Source organism: Dicentrarchus labrax, unplaced genomic scaffold (assembly GCF_905237075.1).
Source record: "Dicentrarchus labrax unplaced genomic scaffold, dlabrax2021, whole genome shotgun sequence".
Lineage (NCBI taxonomy): Eukaryota > Metazoa > Chordata > Actinopteri > Moronidae > Dicentrarchus > Dicentrarchus labrax.
Genome location: NW_026136720.1, coordinates 14,687,349 through 14,709,322, shown reverse-complemented (window position 1 = coordinate 14,709,322; position 21,974 = coordinate 14,687,349). Strand labels below are relative to the sequence as shown.

Below are 21,974 nucleotides of genomic sequence, written 5' to 3'. Positions count from 1 at the left end.
AGACTATAGCCTTTAACAAATGAGCCCGTGAGAGCAGAGCATGGCGGCTGGCTCCATGCTGAAAGCATCCGGCCCTGCTTTTATAATCTAACAATAACATCTCTGAAGAGGCAGCCATATGAAGGGCTCACAGCTTCACGCACAGAGTCCTAGAAGAGCCTTGCTTTGGAGTGGAAGGACTGGGCCATTCACCTCATCCTGCCCAAAAGTACTCAACTACCAAAAGACCACTCAAGAGAACTCAAGAGCAGTGTTTGCGTCATATTTCTGAAGTGGCACTGCATAAAAACTCTGCCTTATTGTATCACTCTGAGACGGCTGTGCGGTTTCAGTGCTGCCACCATACATGGATACAACACTAGAAAAAGTGGCAGCTGATAGGGACCACAGTTGGTTACAGTACACTGTGACTTTGAAAGTTCACCCCTCAAATATTAATGCAAGCTCAGTAATTTTCTGAGTTAAAGCTTTTGCCAGTGGTCCCTAGCAGCCTCCCTAACAGCACCCAGGCTGTCTTCCTCTCATGTCTACGGTTCTCCTGAGACAGTTGTCAGCTCCTATCTGGATGCATTTACAGCCATTTACTGTCAGTAGGAGCCTGTGAGTAATTCTGCTTGTACTCTAGATGCAGACTAGAGCAAAGAAAGAGCCCTTACTAGCAGCGCACAGGGCAATGAACAGTTTAAGGACACATTTCTGGTCTACTGTAGAGCCAAGAGACATTCAATACGTGCAGTGTAACTCCCCTCAGTTACTGGTGCAGTCAACAACAGTTGCTGCTTTAGCTGGTGTAAACGCCCTGTCCCACAGCTGGCTACAGCACAAAAGCAAATATTCATATGTATTGGTAAATCTGAACTTCTTTACCTAAAGGAATAGTTTGACATTTTGGAAATAAGCTTATCGTTTTCCTGCCGGGAGTAAGATGAGAATTTTGACACCACTCCCATGGCTTAGGCACGATAAATATGAAGCTACAGCCAGGAGCCAGTTAGCTTAGCTTAGGATAAAGAGTTGAAACAGGAGCAGACAACTAGCCTGGCTCTGTTGAATCCTACCGACACCTTTAAAAATCACTGACACAATATACCTTGTTTGTTTAATCCAAAAACCAGTGTAAAAAAAAGACACACTGGTTTTATCCTAGGTTATGTGCTGGACTATTTATTAGCCTGGAGCAGTGACTTTCTGAAGTCCTGTCATCACTATGGAGGTTGCCAGGCAACCAGCAGAGATTCCAGGAAATTACTAAGCTTTGGAGTTGCTCATAAAGCAGATTTTGTTACTTCGAGACAGAGCAAGGCTAGGTTTCCTCATGTTCAGGTAACTGGCTGCTGGCAGTGGTTTCATATTTTCCGTACATGCGTTATGAGATTAGTGTCAGTCTTCTCACTTAACTATGGAATAGCTTATTTACCAAAATAGCCAATTATTCCTTTAAAGAATGCAACAGTAGCATGGCATCATCACCACTATAGAAATTCAGTCAAGATGATTTTTATATAAAAACAGTTTATTGATTTATCAACAACTGCCAACTGTACAATCCTTAGGGATGATGAACTTGTATGCTACACAGTCTAACTTGTGTTTATGCAGAGACCATTCCTGTCTATGGGATGATTGTAGTCAAATATTATGAAATACTGAAGAAAGCAAACAGAGCATAACCAAAATGTCAAATGTGGTGATGGCTTTGCCTGCCACCTTTATGAGTAACCGTGTAAGTCTTGCATATCAGTCACAGAGAGTCAAACAAGAGAGGCAATAATTAACTCTTGACTGATGACAAAATTTCGCTGAGTGGAGAAATGAAGATTCATACAATAGTCGAGTCAACAGGCTGAAATGAAGTCATGGCTGCTTCTCCATAAAATCCACCAGTCCTCCAGTTGATAGTTATCCATTTTAATGTCATAGAAAGCAGCCAGTTTTCAGCGATAGGTCTTCATTTCAAAGGTGAATTTCTGCTGACGAGGGTCAAAGAGTAGAAGTAACTGGAAACCATGATTTTCTCCTTCTTCCAGTGTGAAAAAAAGGGTTTTTCCAGAATTCTCCACTGCTAAAATCCATGGGACAAACGTCTGTGTTACAGCAAATAACGGAGGAAAAAAATGCCGTTGTCAGGGAGAAAAAAAATCCAAATTAGATTTCCGAAAAGGTCATTCTGGACAACGAACATGAAAAAAAAAGCAGAGGAGGAAAAAAACTGAAATAGAATATCCTCTTACAAAGTCCTAATCTAATTTCCATCCCCAGAGGGGACAGAAAATCACGGAGAGAGAACAAGAAAGAACCATCACAAGCGTAACTGGACACCAAAATATAAATCTATAAAAGGCCTTTTATTACTCCATTATGTACACTTTTCACAGGACCTCCAAGGAGAAGCTCCAGAGCGAAGCGCCGCTTCTAGTTGTGCCATGGAACTTTATCTCCACATTAAAAAGGACGAATAAAAAAGAAATATCCAACAAACAGAAAAACAGCAAGACATTATTTTCTTCTTAGTGCCTTGGGGAACTGCACTTGCTGTACAAGTGTTAGTTATATGAGTGAGGAAGGACAGAGCCAAAAAGGTCACAGCATCCAGGGCCACAACAGCGCCAACGTCCATTTCAGTCTGGCACTGCCAAACTTCCTGCCCATCCACCCCGGGGCTGCAGGCAACATCCATGCTGTCTGTGTGAGGGAAGGTAGATGGAGGAAGAGTCTACTGTTCCTGAGCATGAGCATGCTCTGATCCAAAGCAGTCTGTTCTAGTAGATCACTTCATATACAGTGGCCTTCTTGTCACCAGAGCCTGTCACAATGTACTTGTCGTCTGTTGAGATGTCACAGCTCAGGACAGATGAGGATTCCTTGGACTGAGGAAGAAAAAAAAAAAAAGAAAAAAAACATTAGTCATAACATTTTAGTCTTGACGGCAGTTAACATTTTCAACTATATTTGAAGTTAAGTGGAGAAGATTAGCTGACTACAGGGAAAGATTAGATTGCAGTGACATCAAGTGCTGGCCTAATGCCCCTCAAAAAGACTTCTTTGTCAGGTCAATAATTCAGGTTCAGTTTTCACTGATAGGAGAGTCCTGTCAGACAGCGGTCGCTGTGCCCTTCCTCTCAGAGACAACTGTGCATACTTTTGGACTGGCTGCAGACAGACTGTATTGATCTGCATACCTGGAATATGCTGGCGCCATAAGGAGTCCTCCAAGCATTCAACAGATTGTCCTTCCCAGTGCTTACAAACCATTTACCTGCAAAGAAAACAACAGTGCAATCAGGACTCCTTGGACTGAGAAGTGGTGGAAAAATACCTAATAATGAAGAGTTATCAGGTCTGTAACCTTGAAAACACAACAGACATTCAGACTGTAAAAACGACACTGTAGTTTTAGCACCGAATAAAATAGGACAGGCTAAAGCCCCTTCGCGGTTAAGTACAGTCAGCATTATCTCTCCCTCATTGTGTGTGTGTGTGTGCGTGCGTTCATACCACAGTAGGCGAACTTGAGGGAGAGGACACAGCTCTCGTGCAGGTGGAGCTGATACTTGTCAGGCTTTGAGTGGTGGAGCACCTCCACATTACTGCTCTCCATGCCCACAGCAAGCCACTCTCCGGTCGGACAGTAGCCCAAGGAGAAGATCTGGAAGCGAGACAGCAGTAATTACTGACAGTTCTGTGGCTAAAAGGTAACTTCCCTCCACAGTGAGTCTGTGTTATCCATCTCTTCTATGTTACTGGGCCGCACCTGTGAAGTGAAGTCATGCTGCTGCAGCTGTCGACCCTCCCTCAGATCCCAGGAACGAACAGTGTTGTCAAGACCGCCTGTCCACAGTTTAGTGCCATCATGGGATATGTCAATACAGCTTGCACCATCCGTGTGCCCCTGGAACTGCCTACAATCGAAGTCAAAAGGCACAGAAACATTTATTTACATCTTTTAAAATTACTCACACAACAGCACTCCTGTTGTGGGGACCATAGCCCTCACAATGTGAATAAGTGCTTTCTTCTAACCTAACGAGGGTCTGGTTGTGCAGGTCCCAAACGGCAATGTTTCCATCACTGCAGCAGGAGAAGCAGACTTTGGCATCGGGGCTGATGGCCAAGGCGTAGCATGCCGGCGCTGAGGAGGTGAGCTCTGCCTTGATACGGGGTGTCTGAGAGGCTAGATCCCAGATGGTCAATGTGCTGGCCTCACCTCCAACAATCAATGTGCGGCCATCAGGCAGAAGCTTACAGGAGCGGATGTAGTTATCCCTGTTCTGTTGCACAGAGGACAAAGTGAATCAATACATGTTCAGGGCAGTGGAGCTAGAGAGATTTAGGAACAAGTCGGTGGGAAAGAGGATGAAAATCCTTCCGTCATAATAAACCAACCAAAGGGTATGCTTAAACCTATGCTGTTATATTTTTCAACAGACTGGACATGTTTTTAAGCTTGCTGCATTTACACATTTATTCAGTGATGTTCACATTTCAAGCCAACAATAATTTATCCCGAAAATGTCATATGAGGTTTATCATTTTCTTCCTTGTTCGCTGTCTTCTATTTTACATAAACACTGACTAAAAGCATCAGCTGCGTTTGTGTACCGCTACATTTGCTGGAAAACAGTTGGACGTGTGCCTGTTGTGGTCCTATGTATAACAAAGGATTATCCCATTGTTAATGGAATAATGTTGCGTATAAACAGTATATTACCTTTCAAAACAACTGAAAAAAAGGATTAGGTGTAAAGTCGTTGATGAGTAAAACGTGAATCAGCAGCAGTCCTCACCAGACAGTCCAGTTGGGACACGGGGCTTTTGCTGCCAGGTTGGCTGATGTCCCAGATTTTGACACAGCCTTTGCCACCAGTGTAGACATGACGTGTGGGGTTGCTAATGGTAACAGCGCACACCACCTCGCCGTGGCTCAGCGTGTTGATCTGACGGGCGTGGCGGGGAATACCGGGACCGATCAGAGCGTCAGGCGGGAAGGGCACAGGCTGCATCTGACCATCTGCACTGACGTGAAAGGAGTAAGCCCTGGTGGAGAAGACAGACACGTGTTAGTATTTTATATTAATGCTGTTTTAAAAAATTTATATAAAAAACACATTTGGCGTGACACTTACGGTTTGCCACCAGAAATGGATGTGAGGCTGGCAGGAAGTCCTGGAGCTCTCATGTGGCTGTGAGGATCAAATCCCTGAAAAATTACAAGATGGACAACATTGAATACTAGATCATTTACTGACCAGTGATCACAGTCAAATCCACATGGTGTTATTCTAAAGGGAATAGTTTTACACAGATTCGTAGAAAAACAACTCTGTAGCGCTACTAGAAGGTCTAAAACTCCACAGGGAACCTTTACGAGATACAAGAGATGTATTGATCTTTTCATACAACTCTCTGCAAGTGAATTAGTGTATTTCCCAAAATGTCAAACTACTCTTTTAACTATGTGCAGTGCTTTTAGGTGATGCCAAATACAGCAACCAACGTGGGCAGGAAAGGGGTGTTACCATGGGGGAGCGTCCATAGGCTGCAGCTGCTGCAGCGCTCATCTGAGGGGAGATGTGCAGACCAGCATACACACCAGGACTAGTCAGGCCTCCATTCATTTCATGATGGCCCATCATGGCAAAGGGGGTAGGGTAGGAGCCTGCGATGGACAGAGGGGTACGCAAAGCTGGGGCTGCTATGGACAAAGACAGGAGAAGGATATTGGTATGTGACATAACGGTGCATTGGGAGAGGATGGAAAAAAGATTATCTCAGTTGCTAGAGAGGAAAGAGAGTGGTACCAACCAAGAGCCTCCATGCCTGGTGGTTTGCCCAGGATGGGTCTGAGCCCGGGAGTGGAGCTGGTGCCAGGGGGTGGGGGCGTCGTTGCGGGGGGTGGGGGTGTTGGACTTGAGGCCAGGCGTGGAGGATTTGTCATTCTGTCGAGGGAACGAGAAAGCAAGCACATTCACAATCCCGGAAACCAGGCACTGTGCAGACTGACAATTTGAGAGCAAACTGAACTTAATCCAATCTAATTCTGACAACCCTCATAGTCCTGCAGAGCCATAAACTGCTATTTATTCTAAAACCTATTATGGCCACAATGGAGATGGGGCCGTTTTTATCCCCTTACTGCTTTGGCTTTAATCTTTTAGTGAGGCAGAGGGGGGAAAAATCCTGGAATAGTTAAATACATTGAGCTATTAACAGAGAAGACCTGACTGATCCTGATGCGGGACAATATTATCCCTGACGTTTAGTCATGCACTTAAAGCACCGACAGCCATTCCTAATCCACTACAGAAAACGTCCTAGATTTATTTGCACATATCCCTTTGCTCTCTCTGCAATTCTCATTTAAACCCTTTCTGTCCTAGTTTGTTCGTAACTCTTGGTGTCTTACATGACTGAGCTCCTTGGCCTTGGAGGATGGGGTGCTTCCAGAGGATGCCACTGATGCAGGGCTGTTGGGCGTGTCCTTCTTAGGAGGGCGAGGCTTGTCGATGCCATTTTCAGGCGGGGAGTGAGCAGGGCTTGCCCGCGGAGTGGCAGGGTCCTGGAGAAACAAAGCAATAGAGTTTGACGTTTATGTAATAGCTTCATCTCAGTACATGTCAATATGCCATTTACAATTACATGCCACACTGCTCACCTCATTAGACACATCTACCACCAGGTCATCACTTTTCTCTCCATCACTGTCCTGTAATGTTAATTGGAAAATTAGTCACCTTAACAAATCTTTTTTCTCAATGAAACCTTGATGATCCACATCTCTGACCACTGGAGGGCCTTGGGAATAATTTGACATTTTGGGTAATACGCTTAATTGCCGTCTTGCCAAGAGTTTGATGAGCCTGGACCACGGGAGCAGTCATTTCCTGGAGGTGAAGTTGCCATGCAACCGGCAGAGACTCCAGGAAGTCACTTTTCCCAGCCAACCATTGTCCAGTATATAACCCCCAATAAAACCACAATGTGTTGTCTTTTTCAATTTGGTGGAACAAACAATTGAGTAAATAATGAGCTTTGGACGTCATGTTTTTTTTTTTAAACCTTTGGGCTTTAAACCTCCTGGTTGTAGGTTCATATTTAATGGACGGACATGAGAGTGGTGCGGGCCTTCTTATCTTACTCTCGGCAAAAAAGTGAATAAGTGAACAATTCCTTTAATGACTTACATATCTGCTCATGCTGTCCTTCTCCTCCACTTTGCGTTTCTTAGAGTCCAAACTGTAGTCAGAGGAGCTGCGGTGCTTCTCACTGGATGTGCGTAAGCTTTCTGATGGAGATATAGAGTTATTCTGCAAAGAGAAAACCAAACATACTTTATTACCATTTCATCTTCCATCGTAAAAGAGAGCAGTGAGTCACTCATCAGTTACAAATTTACAGCGAACACGCTGTGCCAATCCAAACACTAAAGATGCCTCATTCACACAACTATGGACGCTGCAGACTCTTAAAATGCAGCTGTAGGCCAGCTCCAAGCAGTACCCTGACACCAGCCAAGCCCAATCTCACACACAAGCCTGTCCCTGGGCAAACAACAGAATGGGCCGTTATCTGAACAGAAAGGAGGAGGGCTTGTTTTCTGAGCTGGGCTCCCTCCTCCTCATAACTGGACAACAAACAGCCTCACAGGGACATGAGCAGTGTGTTGTGGCTGAACAGAGGGCCTTTTCTCCGGAGTCAGTCAGGCTAAGCGTGAGAGAGAGAGAGAGAGAGGAGGAGAGACACAGAGAGAAAGAGAAAATGAGAGAGAGACTGTATGTTGTGGGCACTGGGCATTGATTGCTGCAGCGCGCTTGGGCACCATGTCAGCTCAGAATTTGAGCTCTGATAAAGAAAGAGAATCTATATCCTGCCAGTGGGCACAGCAGCGTGGGACTGACTGGTGCTTCTTCATGGAGCCTGCCTGCCCACACAAGCTGGGACAGCTCACTCCAAACACCAACAGAATGGGAGGAACTAGGCAAGTGTCCAACGGCTTTCACAGGAGTTTGCCATTTGCCTGTAAACTGCCAAGTTCTCCTGATTCCCTCTGTCTCTTCCTCTGAAGACCAAAGCAACAACATGGACTAAGTCAGTGGCAGCCCAGAGAAGTGAACAATGGCCGATGGACTAGCAGTCTGGGCAAAGGGCCACTGTCTGCATAATGGCTGACCTTTAAAGGGATGCTTAGCGTGACTCATTAACCAAAGTCACCACTCTGCTATCAGATGACCTGGGACAAGAGCACAGAAACAAAACAGGCCTGCTAATCGCCCCAGGAGTTCCATTTCTTCAGACATGACTGCACCCATTCAGCTGGCCCAGCCTGCAGAAACACAATCTCACAGGCCCATCAGAAGCCATCAGAGATCGCAGCCATTCAAATAAAACGCTTTAGCAGGTCCAGCCAGACGGGGTGGAGAAAAAGAAAACAAAACAATTCTCCATTTGTGTTCATAAATATTCATCACATGCCAAGGAAGAGAAAGAGTGAGCTGGTAAACAAGGGAGACAGTAGAAGGGATCAAATAAATCCTTTAAGAAGGGGAAGTCCAAGTCATTCTTTAATTGTGATGAAATTACAAGGCTTCTAATCTCTCCAGCATGATACCAGTCATTTCCCTTCTGGATTAAAAGCACAGGACTTATATTCCAAACCTCATTTCCAATTAATCATTTTATTGAAAGCAGATTACAACAGTGCATGAAATCAGCGGTGGCATGCTGTTAGCAGGAATTTTTACTTGGCATTTGCTGTGAAGATGAAAATGTGATGAATTCTGAAACCAACAAGCCCTGCAACATAAATTGTTGTGGGTTTGGACACTCACCGTGTTCTCTGTACCGCAGACATCACAAAGGCAGCGGAGGTGATGATGAAACCAAGTGGAGCAAAGAGAAAAACAAGTCGGTTAGCATATCATAACAGATGCTTCTGGCTGAACGTGTGAGAATCAACTGCAGGGCACAAGGCCCCTCTTATCACCGTGTGTTGGAGCTGTTGAATAGCTTATGCAGTCATGGGCTGGGAATGTACCAGCTCATTACCCAGACAGAATGTGAACAGACAGGATGTGCTCCTCACCTAAGGGCCCTATGATTCTGCTCTAGAGAGTGAGAAGCACTCCGCACTAAATTGTTTTTTCCCTGTTTAACATCTTTGCAATAATGTTAAAATTGATATACATTTAAATTCTTCTAAATAAACTGGCTAAGCAGCTAACGCCCAAATGGAAAGCCTATGCCTGAGCTAAGCTCCTCACCTCTGTGTTCGAGATCATGGTGATTCTTCTCATCCTTCACTGGGAGATGGGCTTGGCTGCCCAGGGCGCCTAGCGCCAGCAGGCCTGATCCAGAGCCTGTCACAGGAGGGATGCCAGGCGGCTGCAGGCCTGAGGGGTGGGGTGGCAGCTGGACTGGAGGCCCGTGAGCAGCATGGGAGAGGTGCTGTGCCTGGAGCTGCTGCTGCTGTAAGTAGACAGGGAGACAGATAGACACCAAGTGGGTCGGAGGGAGAAGGCAAGGAGAAACCACACTCTAAACGTGAGGCTGATCAGTTAAACCCCAGATGATATTAGCGCATTCACACATCTATTACTGTCAGGATCAGACAGCAATCCCCCCTCAATGCTATTTCCATACCAGGACAGGGTGGCATAAGCCCTAGATCTGTGCTGAGGAGGGTAGACGTTATGGCTAACGATCAACTGCTCAACACGTCTAATGCATATGAGACGCACAATCGCATGGCGTTAGCAGTGCATGAGGAGTTGAAATTTGGTTCAAAGTTTGATTCAACCTCTGTTTAACGCAGAGAAAATAATTTCGCATCAGGTAAACAAGCACATTTCCTACTGCAGCACTCCTATGCCATCAGTGAGTTGAGGAATCCTCTTAAGGAACATGAAGCTGTGTAGGAATCTGTCAGCCTGTGGGCTAAACAACTACCTGCTTTTTAAAACACTTCAAAAACACAACCAGCGTCTATTTACTCCTCTCATATTCATGTTCCTGGATTAACAGAACATGAATCATTTGCACACCCAAACTTTAAGAGACTGAGGGAACACTAAGTGCCAGAAGCTGGCACTCCTTCCCACTCACTCTGAGTATTTGAGTGTGTGTTTGTGTGTACATCTGGAAGGCTTCTCCGGGAGCCAGGACCAGGGGTCCCATGCTGGCACTCACTCAACCCTCCAATATTCACCATCAATATTTGAAAGGCACAGGGAAATGGATGGGAGTTAAAAGGCACTCAGCATGGAAGTAAGCAGTTTAAAGCAAGGTTAAATAATACTTAGCTGAGACACCAATAAAAACATCAGCAATTTAGTACCCGTCGACGAGCCAGCTGAATAATTCAGCTGCTGTTACAACATGCACCTCCTCTCATTTACAAGACAGACTTCAATCAGTGACCATTTACGGGTATTTTAGGAATATTAGACACTTTGCAATGACTGGGGAAATGGTACAACACACAGAACAATATGGTTGACCTGCCTAACACACAGTTAAAAATACACTAACTCAGTAGGAACTTGCTCTCAAGTTCTTATCCCTTTTTAAAACAGAGATATTCAGTCACAGATCTTACAAGGGACACATCCTGCTAAAATATGTCATATCTGGAGGGTCTTTTTTAATTGCCTATTGCCCTCTGCTGTATCCAGCCTGAAGGTAGAGAAAACCAGATTGGAAAATACTGAGGTTTTCAACTTGCAACCTTGTCCTTTGCTCTATAGGGCAGATGTCAATCCAATTACAAAATGTACCCAGGACACAGAGAGAGATAGGGGGTGGGGAAGAGAGCAAGCGAGACAGCGAGTGTGTTATAATATTGTGTCCATGAGGGAAATTAAGGAGCCAGTTCATTGGCAGGGGAGAGCCATCCTTGCTCATTGTGTTTAATGAGGCACTGATGGGTAATATGCATGGTTGATCAGCAAGAGCCCTCATTAGAGGGCCATAAATGAAGACAATAATAAATAAAGAAAGGAGTCTGGCCTATTTCCTCTAATTTAATATTCCAAGATAAAGACCTACTCTTTGCCCTTTTTTCTCAGTGTAGCAGGAAAAAAAAAAAACACAAAGGCAAAATTGAGCAAATGTATTATCGTAGTCTCTGGTGTACCAACGACACAAACTATACTGTACTATGAACGCATAGCACTTGGACAGAAAAAGTGCCATGCAACATGCACAAGCCTGTTAAGCCCAGATGTGTGCACACACCAAGTGCATTAACAACAGCACATACAGATATTTGTGGATGCCACTGACCATGAGAGCAGGGTAGGCAGCTTGCTGCTGCTGAAAAGGAGGACAGAAAACGGTCAGGGCTACAGCTGCTCTAGATGTCCTCTCTCCATTATTACATACTGCAAATGATGGTGTTACAGACAAAAGAAATCTATTTCAGTTCAACGCCCTTTTAATACAAAGCCCTTGAGTGGCTTTATCCAGGTGGCCACTCACTGGGAGAAAGGTGGGCTTATCTGAAATACTCCTTGGCTGCCTTCAATATTTGGTGTGTTTTCTAATCAAACAGGAAGCACCACCTGTCAGGTTCATCTCGAAGCAAGCAGCTGCCCTAGTTGCATCCTATTAATGGCCCTCAGCCCCATCAATAAGGCATGCAGCTGGCTCCTGGATGCTGCCTGTCTGCCTGGCACGCTCTTTCACCCCACCTTGCTTTACAATATGCATGAGGATTTTGGCATGCCTACAGAGCTTCTCCTCAATGAATAACTAATAGAAAGGTATTCGTAAAACATACAGTAGCTACATTTCCACCTCCTATGACATGAGCAGCCGGCTTCACTTGGGTGGAGACCTGGCTGTCTCTTAAAAAACTGGTTGGGTGCCAAATAGGGCCATATACTAAAATCATGAATGGGCTTGTCTAATATTTTATCAAATGTACATTTTTTAATGCTTCTAATTTTAAATTATAGGCAAAGACCAACCGAGAGCTACAATGAAAGGACTACAGCGACAATTTCAAAAGGTATTCCAGCATTGTATTGTTCCAAATGTGAGAATCGCATACACAGGAAGGAGCCACAAATCAAATCTACTTAGGAATAACTTGATTTCTTTGATGGAATTATAAAGCATAAAGCACCTGCTTTAGTCCAACAGATAAAAAACAAATCGCTCTCCATCACCTACAAAGACACCGACTCAGACAAATTCTAGGGAGCAATTATCCTGAACAGAAGGTCACCAAAGGGGCATTCATTGAATTCCAATATGTACTTCCAGTCATCAAGTCAGCCTTTGGGGCCCGCCTCTTATGCATGCTAAAGACTTGTAAGATTAAACTGTAGTAATAAGATCACCCATAGCCTGAGCTTTGTATGGAGGGCGACACCAATCGCTTCTGTTTTAAGAGGCCAGGGTGAGTACAGCTGATCAATGAGGAGCAGCTGGTGTTTTGAAGCAGTGATGAACATTAGAAAATTATTGCTTGCTGCTGTGGTGAGCAAAGAGAACTGCTCTGCAGATCTGTGATGGCTGACTGCTATCTGTACTGTCTCGGGTAGCTTGCAGCGCTGGCTGTGTTCTGCTCACCCTCAGCCTTTTAATTCCCACAGCTATCCAGGTCAGCAATGAGGGATGAGGCTCCTCGTTAAAACCTTAGCCAATTAATGCGATACGGGCTGCGAAAAGGGATCTCAAGAGCTCTCAGGCTCGCATTTATAAACACACAACAAGGCAGTGAAGATGCCACAGAGACCAAAGCTGGAGCAACAGACCAGCTCTCGAGAGCTATACTCGCTGTGTATATAGTTTGAATATATTGCTGAAGAATATTGCATACGGAAGAATATAGAAATATATTAACACATTTGAATCAAGACAAGGCAAATCTGCATTATAACTTTAGTGAGTCATGTATCACATTCTGTTCACTTAACAGTTCAGACTAAAGTGTTATTTACAGCTAGTGATAATCTTATGTGCAGTTTTATCCCTAACCAAGGTCAAATAAAAAGGAATAAAAAAAGGGAGTATACACACGGTGAGAGGCAGATTGGGAAGTCCACGTACCCCGATGATAGCATTCAGCTCAGTCATAGTCACCTGCTTAGCACGCTCCACTGCCTGAGCAACCTGCTGTTGGTGCTGTGGGAAGACATTTACAAAAGATGACTGGGGCATGCCAACATCTATCACACACCCACACTCACTTATCTGTGAATTTTACACTTAATTTTCATAGTGCGGCTGCAATTTTAAAAGTGAGGGCAAATGTCACACACAATTAAGCAAAATTGCTAAACCAGAATTTTGTTTGAAGTAGTATCTTTAGAATGCAGGCAACAATAAGTGACTTTATTTAGTACTAAACGGTTACTCTGTTTGAGAGCCACATTCAAAACTCACCTCTTGTGACAGGAAAGGCATAATTTGAGCTAAAATTGCGTTGAGCCGTTTGGCAATCTCCGTCTGGAAACACAAAAGAGGAGCAAAATCAGACGGTAAAGTATGAAACAGACAGTGACTTCAAATAACCCCGCCTTTAATGTTTACACCGATTAAGTCAATTACTGCGGCAATCAGAACTGCTTGACTCAACATCCTCTAAACAGCGTGATATTGACATTTGAAATATTTAAAACATTAGGAGAGCCCAGGGGGATGGAGCACAGCTGTGCTGAGAGTGCACTCCATGCTAAACGGATATGAGCAGGCAGAGTGCTGCTGTGTTGAGAGGATCCTCTCTCACCCTGCCCTCCTTCCCCTCATCTGCAAACTGCGGTGTCCTGCAGTTAACCTCAGAGTTAAACCACACAACCACACCCCAGGAAGTGAGGCCCACTAACCAGACTGCACTGTTTACTTACATGTGACGGTGCAGACAATTTACATTAAAAGGGTTGTATCTGCAGTTTGAGCAAAGTTTACAACCCGTAATGACCTTCGAGGGTAACGCACCTCAAACTATGATCAATACCATTAGAACACAACTACCGGCCTCGGCCTGTACACACAAAGAGAGCAGAGTGTTAGAGCTCTGCCTTTCCGAGACTGAAACCTGGACCGTTTCTCACTGCAATCAGCTGCCCGGCACACCACCCCCCCAACCTCCCATCCATCCACACAGCCCTGCCTCCATTCTTCTTCTTGTCTACCAACTGCCATGGCAACGGCTGCAGCCCTATCTTGCTGGGATCATTATGCAAATGGCACCTCTGCTTGACCGTAACAGGCTTTAAAATCATATTACGTGCTTGGAGGCAGGTCATTAAATTGAATTTTCAGCCTGTCGATCACATGAACGTAGCAAATGAATGGTGGATAAAATGAGCAATAGGAGGAGGTGTGATAGAACCCCCCACCCCCCCGCCCCGCTGTAAAAACACTGCACACTCGGCCTCCCCCTCCTCCTTCTTCCAGGGATAGGAGATGAGACTCTCAGGTTCAAGCTCTACGCTGGGAGCAGAAAAATAACAGTGCCAAAGCTACATCATCTATGGAATTTATGAGCTGCAGTTCAACCCAAGGCCACTGCGGAACACAAAAACATCACAGGGATTTTCTACGATTTTTCATTTGGAGCAGCACACACAATGTACTTTGCAGACCGCCAGCTTATTTATTACACATGGCAGAAATGCCAGGCAGTTTTGGCAGCCAGACGTATTACCTCTGAGCAGAGCCAGAGAGATTGGAGAATAATGTCCAACAGAACGAGACCTGCTGACCCAAGCTGCAACATGGATAGCCACTTAGCCGGGCAAGCCAGCGGGACAAACAACAAGCTGAAGATGAAATATCGGATGAAACTAAGTAAAGCCTGGGAGGCAATAATGTGAAACAAATATATGGTAGCATGTGTTACAGAAAGTACAATAGTCCATAAGATAACACTGATTATAACTTGATTACTGTCTGCAGACAAGAAAGACACTCTGACTCACAATAAATTTGACCTACAACCAATAAAGCAACGAAAGGGTTAGAAGGTTTTATGAGCATTAGTAATAATACAATGTAGTAAAAGTGCTCTAGCAAGAGCTCAAGAACGCCCTCAGATATGGTTGAAAAGCTACAGAGCCTGTATAATCCATGTTTGTTGAGATAAGCCATGTCAATAACAGTCGAACATTTGACAGGATTTGTGAAAAGGCCTTGAGCGCACAGTCCATTCCTCCGTAGCTTAGTGTCATGGTGACAGCTGGCTGGAAGAGGTCAGGAGGTGGCTGATCTACTGTGCCCTAAACAACTGGCAGCATCTACCCTCTCACAACACAACATGCAAATACATGGAAAAGGCATCAACTCAGCTCGGCACTGCTGTCAAAATAGATACAGTGAAAGTGCTGGGAGGATTTTTTTTTGTTCTGCTGGCAGATAAAAATGGGGCTGTTGTCACTTTAAGTAGATGACAGCTTGGCCCTTGAGAGGCCAGCTTTGCGCTGCTGCTACACAATTACAGGTACTCGGACCTGTGTAGCACCACTTTAAGAGCACTCTCAGGCTGGCTTGTCAATGGTGTGCAGAAAGGTATTCGCCTGTTCCTATCAGCAGTGGGAAAATGGAGTCGAGACACTGATGAGTATTAAATACAGAGGGAAATCCACTGGTGGCTCTGGTCACATGATCCATTTATAAACAATACTTGACTAGTCAGATTATGAGAGCCTCCAATTTGTCCAAGATGACAGCATTGCCCCTTCCCTGATTTTTCTAGTTAGACTAGTACTTCACTAGCGGCTCATCTAAGCCAGAAAATGATGCATGCTTCCACTAAACTGAGCTGTTGCACAAGGCCTCAGAGTCTTTGTTAATGTGATAGTCCAGAACACATTTCTAATTGGCATTTGGAGTTATCTGTATTGATCTGGCTAAGGCCAAAAGCCTGCCTAAATGGATGCATGAGTCATTGCTATGATTAACCTTGTCGGCTGCAGCAGTAAGTCAGGGGATCTTGGGCAAAGGACAGCATAAAACCATAACCTTCTTCATCATGCCATATCTTAAGATATAATACATTTCTGTTTATACAAGTGGACCTGACACCCAACAGTTCACACACTGTAATTATTACACTCCAGTCCAGTCCCACATGACAGATTGGGGATATGGGAGCATTGGCTTGGAGTGCCACAGTTCCTCCAACTTCTTTTCCTTCCGCCCCCTTTTGTATGAACACTGCAGACAGACCGCTGGCTGACCAGGTTTTTTTGGCCCTGGGTATGGCAGATAGTTTGCTACTTAGCAAATGACTCCTGCAGCCATGGGTCTCATGTCTGTGTTACGACTACAGGTAACAGTCAAATCTGATTGAGCCTCAACCAAGCCCCAAACCCTGTGCAGCTCTTGGAAACAAGCACCAGATGATGGTAATTACTGGCTGACATCACGCAGCAGAAATTAGCTATTTGTATCTACATACTGTCACGGCTGATAGAGAGGAATCAGATAACACTGCCACATCAGTCCATCTGAGCTGTGCCGGCGTGTGCATTCTGAAATCTGAATTATGTCCCTGCACAGTAATGAAAAAGGCAGAGTTAGAGGAATGGATTTCCTCACTATGGAATAAATCTCCTGGCAGGAAAATAATATGCCTATGTGCATCCAATAATCTATCCCAACCCTGCCTGTTAACCACTCCCCATCTTCTCCTCCTCCCCTGCCTGAGCCGTAAGCCGGGGGAGCTGCATGCACGGGGCCCACACTGTTTGCTCACAAACACGCCGTTCAGCAGGTTAGGGCCCCACTGATGAATTATTCAAGCGCTTCCATCAGCTTTGTTGAGGTTCCTGATAAAAGTCAGGCGCTAAAATGGATCAGTCGATTAACCTGTTTACACAGAGCTGGGCTGTTGCCCCTCCCCCGGCTCTATTCTCCAACGTGTCTCCGGCTCCCTTCCCCCTCCTCCTCTTCCCTCTGGTTGGCGATAAGTGCCTGACAGAAGCTATCAGAGCGGCTCGAGCCCTGACAGACATGTGGCAGTGTGACACACAGCCCAGAGACTGATGGATCACCCTACCACACCGATCCGCCATGCCTCAAACGCTGTCACTAACCAGGCTAGGCTGTTGCAGGAAAGGGGACAGCCTCGCTGGTTTAAGAGCAGCATGCATGTGAATCTCAGAGTTACTCATTCATACAATCTTTATCTCTTCAAGCATCAGTGTGATTGATCTGTGGAGCAATACAAGATAGGCTCTTTCGATGAAGATAAGAGCACAATAAGTGACTAAAGGACTTTTACCTCCCTCTTGTAATTACTGTTCCTCTTTAAAAGAAATTCTGGCCCATCAGCAATCCTCTCCCTTTAATCATTAAGTCAGAGGCCGAGCCTGCCAAAGTCTACCTTTAATCTTATCAAAAGGTAGAGACAAATCCAGGCTTTACACAACTCAAAAAAAAGGGTCACAGCAGTTGTACAAGTGGTGGTACAAGTTTGCAATTTTATTGCGTTGTTTGTGTGCAGTAGATCCGTCTGTTTACAGCCCATTACTGATACTCAGTTCACTTCATAGCCTATGAGCAGCTCCCCCAGAGTCTCACATCCCCTGACGCTGTGGAAAACCACTGAGGTGAACAATTTGAGGAACATGATGGTACCTACCTGTTTGTGCATCTCTATGTTCAGCCCGTAGGACATCTCATAATACTGAAATGAAAGCAAAGAATTAATTGTGATTAATGAAGTCAAAAAAAGTCCCATTTACAATCAAGTTGCGCTAACATTTACCCTACTCCTAATCATAATTTAAATGTAACTAACATACGGCATATAGCCACAAATTAATATTTGAATCGATCACTCTGCTAATTACACCATCAAATGGTTTTGAACATCACGACTGAAACCTAAATTAAATCCAGTTTCTGTGAAGCAAATGTGATAAACTAAGATCAGACAAAAAAGGAGTTCTTCTAGCAGCTGACAGCGAATAGCCGATACATCGATATTTTGTTGTTTATAATGTGGGCACAGAGAAGAAAGGGGTTAAATTTATTGATCACCATCTTAAGCCCTCAGATCTCCAGGATGTCTATTTACTTAGCGTAACGCGATTGCTCAACACTCTTGATATTTCAAGCCAGGTCAGTCTGTCTGGCTGAAATGTAATCCGTGGAGCCCACAAGTGGCAGCCAGGGCAGAAATGGCTTTCCAGTCAGCGTCTATTTGATGAGGCCAATGCATTATTCAGTCCATTAGCTTCTTCGAAAATTACTCTCAAACAAGAGAGCCATTCTGTCTGAGATCAGAGCCCCACAGCCGTAGCGTAACCTGACACCCAGTGCTGGCTGTGGGATACTTCCCTACATGTTTACCTAACCTCCTCCCAGTCAGGCTGACATGTTGTTTTCCTGTGAAAAGAATGTTTAACTTAAGCCTGCATGTATTGGTTTAAGTCATCCTGGGTGTGTTTACCTGGGACAACAGAGCACACTGCCACCGAAGAGCCCTCTGATTGCGTCATGTCTGAAGTGAATTCCTGCATCATAAGCACACCTATGTTTTCCCAAAAGGGCTGCTAAAATAAAAGCTAATAATTTAGGTTCACACAGAAACTGCTAGCCTGTTCCACATCCTCCATTTTGTTTGCTGTGGTGCATTCCCCCCCCCCCCCCACACACACACACACACACACTTGCCTCTGGCCCTCCACCATCAGCTCACACCTAATTTATGGCCATGCATATGTCTTTGAGCGTGGAGTCTCCTAGGAGAATAATCACATCAGCACACACAGAGGGCAACGCTGCAGTCGACCCCTCAGAGATCAGGGGCGCGTTATAATGGAGCCTCAGCCCACTGCCGCCTGCCTGTCAGGAAGAGCTCCTCCGTAACAACCAGCTACATCAAACCCCCTGGGGGCTTTCACAGGCCTGTACCTGACACTCAACCCGCCCTAACCACCACACAGGTGATCACAATAGCCTGTCTCACTCCACCCCAACTAGATCTTCAACAAGCCTGGCAATTTGGAACCATAATTGCTCCCTATTGTAACGTAATCTTACCATGACATAGTGGCGCTGCATCTCCGTCTTCTCATTGGCCAGTTTGTCATACTCCACCTTAAGACTAAAATAGAGGAGAAGGTGTCAATTTCAGTCATCTCTATCACTTGAGTAACTCACTCACACTTAACCAATTGACAGGAGTGTCTTTTTTTCATTCCTACAGGAGGCAACAACCAAATATTAGCCTTCACCTTTACTAGAGCAAATATTGACACTGCCATACTTTTAGTGATGCACTTTGTAATCATTACCTGTGATACTGGGCTTGCAGGAACTGAAATTCATCTTTAATCCTGTCACAAGACTCTGCTACGGTGAATTTGAACCCAGGCTGGCCGGGCTGATGTGGAGCCTGAAAGAAGGTTGTAAATAAAAAAAAAAAATCACATCAGTCCAGGGACAGCAGGAAGTTTTATTCATCATTTTTTTCTGCATTGTGTCTTGTGCTGCTGAAGGGAGTTGAGTAGTTCTCACATTGACCCAAAGAGGTGGGTCTACTTCACACTTCCAGAAACTAATAACACAACATGAATAGGCTTTCACGCTGAAGAGTACATCTTATTTCAAAAATGAATTAAAAACCACCACCTGTCCTCATGTTCAGCAGTCATATATATGTTAGTGTAAGGATGAGTGGATATCTGCACGGCATGCAAGCCAGCTGCATCTATTTACCACTTAATGCATATTATGTTGCATAAATGCATTGAAATATAATCATAAAAAGGGTGGCTTTGTGGGGCAGATTTCAAACCGGGCACAGTGAGGAACCATGTCAACATCAGTGCTGTCAGATATATATGTGAGCAGTAGTAAGTAGAGGAAGCGCTTCTTACCGGATGTCGGCCTTGTGGATACATCTTGAAATGTATCCTTTGTTTATCTCTCCAGTGTACAGGTCCTTTGGCAAAATGGTTGAAATGTGCTCACGGCCACACCAGTCTCAGCAGACAGGGGTGGGGTGGGGGGGGGTAGGGGGAGGTCGTGAAAACCCTGTGTTGAAAAATGACGCGGTTTTAATCTATAGACGGAAAAATAAAAATAAAAACACCACAATACAGTGCACGCTGGTCGCTAATAAGTACTCAGAACACCAAACTAGTCCCAGTTAAAAAGCAGCACTAGTTCTGCGCTTCTGTCTTCTTGATGACCTTATTCGGTCAGTGGTCAGCGATATGCAAACAAAATCTCACATTTTTACAATTTGAACTGCTGCAAAACACAACATGGACTAAATAAAAAAAAAAGAAGCTGCTTTATGTCGGCGCAAATGTTAAAACGCTCGCATCAAATCCGGCCCTGTTTGTGACTCTTAATCTTGACTGATGTTCCGTCAAATGAGCAGAACCCCGCTCTCGGACGTCTACAGGCAGGCCACAGCCGACAGCAGCTGGCTTCCACCTACTGTTGACTCCGCGGAAAGCGATGGAAACGGTGCGCTGTTGAGCGTACGCCCCAAAAAAACCCCACAAAAAGAAAATACTAGAAAATAAATCAGCAGCTCTGGTAGATACATACCCGTGCGTGCGTCCAAAGCGTCCGTCCGACTTTTTTGTTCCTGAAGAAAAACAGAGTAGACTATAATTCATGCGTTTAATCCCTCCTAATGTAAGCGTGGTGGACGCGGATCTCGACAAGCATCCTCTCTCTCTCTCTCTCTCTCCCCCTCTCTCTCTCTCTCCGGAGCGCACCCAGCCAGACTGGGGGAGCAGTTGGGAGAAAATTTGGTGCGGTCGGGCTCGATTAAACTACTTTATTCTCCGCCGCGAACCTCCGAGGAATGTGCGCCTTTTGTTGGCTGGTTAATCCCATAAAAAATAAAAAAACAAATACGCTTTCAAAATCTGTCTTCCGACTCGAAGAGGGCTGGAGATTCTTTAAAAGCGTAACATGGTACTCTCCACAATCTCGCATTTCCCCCAGTTGTCCAGCTTACCCCGGTTGCCACACACAGGCAGCAGGGCTGAACTGCCGTGAAAGCGCCTATCTGTCCAATCGGATTACTCGGAAGGAATACGGCCACATCTGCCTATCGGAGAGCGACGGCCCCCACGTGGGGTGCAACGATACATGACATCATCCCGTGGATCCACAAGGCATCATCAGTCCGTCCCACCATGTACAACAACAACAGCAGCAGGCATTGATGTGCCGACGATGATATCCAAATTTAACAGAAGACAAGCACAAATTCCACATCCGCGCTTCATTAGGGTGTTTGCCTTTTTGGCCGCCTAAATAAAGTTGATTCTTTTTTTATTTTTTTTTTAGCTGGGTGGAAGGGGGTGAGACCACCACCAGCGGGACAAGGAGGGGAGGTGTGAGGTGCAACAAGCAATCTTGAATTTATATCCCCATACAAGGAAGAGGGAGGGAGGGAAGGGGAGGGGGGGAGATGGGAGCTTGTTAGTAAAACATGGTTATAAAATGTGAAGCGACTTTAATGTGAAATAATCCAAAAATCATAAATATGCGGGTTAAACTCCCCCACCACCTAAAAAAACCCCAACACACACCGTGAAGGACACAATAATGACCCATCGATCGACGATATCCACCAAACTGAAGCTCACGAGGCGGACTCGACATACAATTTTTTTTTTTTTTTTAAGCTTTAAATATCTCGTGATTCATCGCGCGCCTACCTATCAGCATTTGTGTAATAGTTGCACTGCGGGGAGAGAAGAGATGATTGCCTTTGTCTGATGTGAACATCAGCCATGTCTGAGCGCGAGCCTCTACGCCTTGTTTTGAAGGTTTCAACTCAGCCCCCACGTGGGACTCCTCTGCGGCTTTAAGGCCTCTCGTCCAATCGGAGCGCGGTGCACTTACTCGCCGGCTTCCCATTGGCCGAGCGGCGTCGAGCCTGTCATTCACGGAGCAGCGTTGTCAATCAATACCACGCGGGGTCAAGCGCTGACAAATGCCTGTGCTCCTCGGTCCTCTGCCTGTGAATAGAGCCGGGAATGGCTGCTTAA

The 21,974-nt window shown here is 45.1% G+C and overlaps 1 protein-coding gene across 1 annotated transcript; it reads right to left on the bottom strand.

The window, feature by feature from the left end:
• Positions 1-1,492: 1,492 nt before the first annotated feature.
• On the bottom strand, positions 1,493-21,229 carry tle3a (TLE family member 3, transcriptional corepressor a). Its single transcript, XM_051382060.1, is given in 23 exon segments — positions 1,493-2,867; positions 3,180-3,256; positions 3,496-3,646; positions 3,752-3,899; positions 4,021-4,268; positions 4,785-5,034; positions 5,124-5,197; positions 5,517-5,692; positions 5,803-5,869; positions 5,871-5,936; positions 6,404-6,556; positions 6,653-6,703; positions 7,182-7,304; positions 8,826-8,833; positions 9,258-9,462; positions 11,278-11,307; positions 13,021-13,125; positions 13,387-13,449; positions 17,588-17,632; positions 18,994-19,057; positions 19,248-19,348; positions 19,833-19,989; positions 20,515-21,229. Coding segments are annotated over 22 exon segments (2,337 nt in total). The 5' UTR covers positions 19,857-19,989; positions 20,515-21,229; the 3' UTR covers positions 1,493-2,759.
• Between the last annotated feature and the right edge of the window lie 745 nt (positions 21,230-21,974).